At 61.4% G+C, this 2206-nt stretch overlaps 1 protein-coding gene across 1 annotated transcript; it reads right to left on the bottom strand.

The window, feature by feature from the left end:
• Nucleotides 1–317: 317 nt before the first annotated feature.
• On the bottom strand, nt 318–2040 carry LOC114072344 (guanine nucleotide-binding protein-like 3-like protein). The gene is made up of 7 exons (XM_027910252.1): nt 1872–2040; nt 1587–1764; nt 1241–1383; nt 975–1105; nt 793–899; nt 546–717; nt 318–459 (listed from the first exon to the last, which is right to left on the bottom strand). Exons 1-7 carry the CDS (start codon nt 2027–2029, stop codon nt 407–409), a joined length of 942 nt encoding a protein of 313 aa, XP_027766053.1. The 5' UTR covers nt 2030–2040; the 3' UTR covers nt 318–406.
• Between the last annotated feature and the right edge of the window lie 166 nt (nt 2041–2206).

Below are 2206 nucleotides of genomic sequence, written 5' to 3'. Positions count from 1 at the left end.
TCCTGGAGGGCCTCTCTGTATCCACATGGCACAGAGAAATGTATTTTTATTTATAATTTGTTCCCTGTTCCCGGCCGCAAAAGATTCCCTGGTGTTAGGTCCAGACAGGACCCTTCACCTTACAGACTCCACGGTACGCCTAGAAGTTAGTAAATATACAGAAATAGTTTTTTGTTAGTACCCCCTTTTGATTTTAATTTGCTTGGAATAAAAACCGGTGCTTTCACTTATCACACTCCCACCCCCCAAACCCTCCACAGTCCAACCTCCGGCTTGAACAACCCCCAAAATCGCACCTTTCGGACACACCCCTGTCCCACCAGTCCTTTTACTTCAAAAAGGGCTTTCTTTAACCATTTCTCACTTAAATAAAAATAAAAAGCTCTAAGTCTCTGGTTTAGATGTTTCAGAACTGCATGGCAGCCTCCAGCGTCTCTGAGAGCTTCGTGGCGATCTTCTCTGCAGGATTGAGGGGGGATCAGCAATTTTGGGGGGCATCAAGGGAGGGGTTCAAGGGGTGAGGAAAACGGGGTGTCTTCACCCACCTGCTCTTTTTTGCAGCTTTTTTCTCCTTTTCCCAGCTGCCTTCAGCCCCTGGCCCTGAAGCAGGGGGGGTAGAGCAGCCACCTCCTCCAGACTGGGGGCACGGGGCACCGAGTCCCCCCCGGAGCCCCCTGACTTCACCCGGGGCTTCAGCTCCACCGTCACCGCACCGAGCTGGGGGAGGGGGAGTGTCAAAATTAACCCAGCACCCCCTCCAAAAAACTCCCACCTCTGTGAATTTTTTCCCACCTCCAGGTCCTTCCCACTGTCGTCCTCCATGGCTACTCCTTCATCCTCCTCCTCCTCCTTGGGGGCACACGGGGACAGCCCCAGCCCTGTCACCGTCACTGGCACAGCTGAGGGTGGGCGGGCACGTGAGTTTTGGGGGGGGTCTCTGAGGGGTTCACAGAGGCGGGGGGGTCGTTGCTCACCTGCCAGGGCCTCGGCGTCCCCCCGTTCCAGAGCCTCCAGGTCCAGCTCTGGCCCCAGTGCCGGCAGGATTTGGGCCTCCAGCTGCACCCCCTGGGACTCGGGGGGGTGGGTGTAGTAGGAGATCTTCCCACTGCGGGAGGAGGGGGGAGGATCAGGGTGTGGGAACCCCAAAAAAAGAGGTCGCAGGGTGTGAGAGACACCCCCTTCCCAAAACAGGGGTCAGGGTGTGGGGCAGCCCCCGCAGCGTCCCTCAGCCCTCACCCACCTGGTCCAGTCACGCAGCAGGGCCACGGCAGCGGCGTGGGGGTCCGGGAGCCCCCCGGGGCGGAGCCGGCCCTGCCGCCGGGCCAGGTGGGACAGGAACTGCAAGGGGTCTGCGCAGGGGGGGACCCCGTAGAGCTCACTCAGCTGAAGGGGGGACACAGAGAGTCGGGAGGGGGCACACACGGGTCTTATTGCCCTCCCCAACCCCTTCTTTGGGGCCGAAATGGGGTGAAAATGCCCCCTCAAAATAACCCACGAGGATAAAAAGGAGTCCACACATACCCTTAGCCCCAGACCCACAGCTGAGCCCCCCCAAGGGTGTTCCCATCCTGGGGGGTCCCACGCACCTGCTGGGGGGGGCAGCGGCGCAGGATGGCGATGGCCGGGCTCAGGGGGTCCCGCAGGCGCTGGGGGGCCAGGGCCCCTCTCAGGGGGGCGGCAGCTGGGGGGTCCCCCGAGTCCAGGACCACCCCAGGACAGTCCAGGAGCTGGATGTGCCGGTCCAGCTGCACGGTCTGGAGGCACCTGGGAGGGAGAAAGGGGGGCTTTCTGGTGCCACAGCTCCTCACCTGTCTGGGACTCACCTGGTGACCCCCAGGTCACCCCCAGTCCCCTCCATGTCTGGGGCTCACCTGGTGACCCCCGGGGTCGCCCCCACCCCGCAGACGCGGCTGCGCTTGAGGCTGTTGATGAGGCTGCTCTTGCCCACGTTGGGGTACCCTGAGGGGGAGAAAAGGGGTTGGGGGGTCCCCAAAAATCCATCCCCCCTCCAGCCCCACTCACTGCCCATGTTGGGGTACCCTGGGGAAGGTGGGAGGAAGGACTTAGAGGGGGTCCCCAAAATTAACACCGCTCACCACCCCCAATCCTTCACAGCCCCACCCACACTGAGGTACCCTTGTTGAGGGGGAGGGCAGCGCTCAAGGGACCGGGAGACACACACAGCCCCCCAAAATTCAAACCCCTT

This window comes from Empidonax traillii, unplaced genomic scaffold (genome assembly GCF_003031625.1).
Source record: "Empidonax traillii isolate 1590-97213 ecotype Southwest subspecies unplaced genomic scaffold, ASM303162v1 scaffold3034:size27450, whole genome shotgun sequence".
In the NCBI taxonomy this organism is placed as follows: Eukaryota; Metazoa; Chordata; class Aves; order Passeriformes; family Tyrannidae; genus Empidonax; species Empidonax traillii.
The sequence above is the reverse complement of the archived record's forward strand: the minus strand, read 5'-3'. Positions and strand labels throughout refer to the sequence as shown.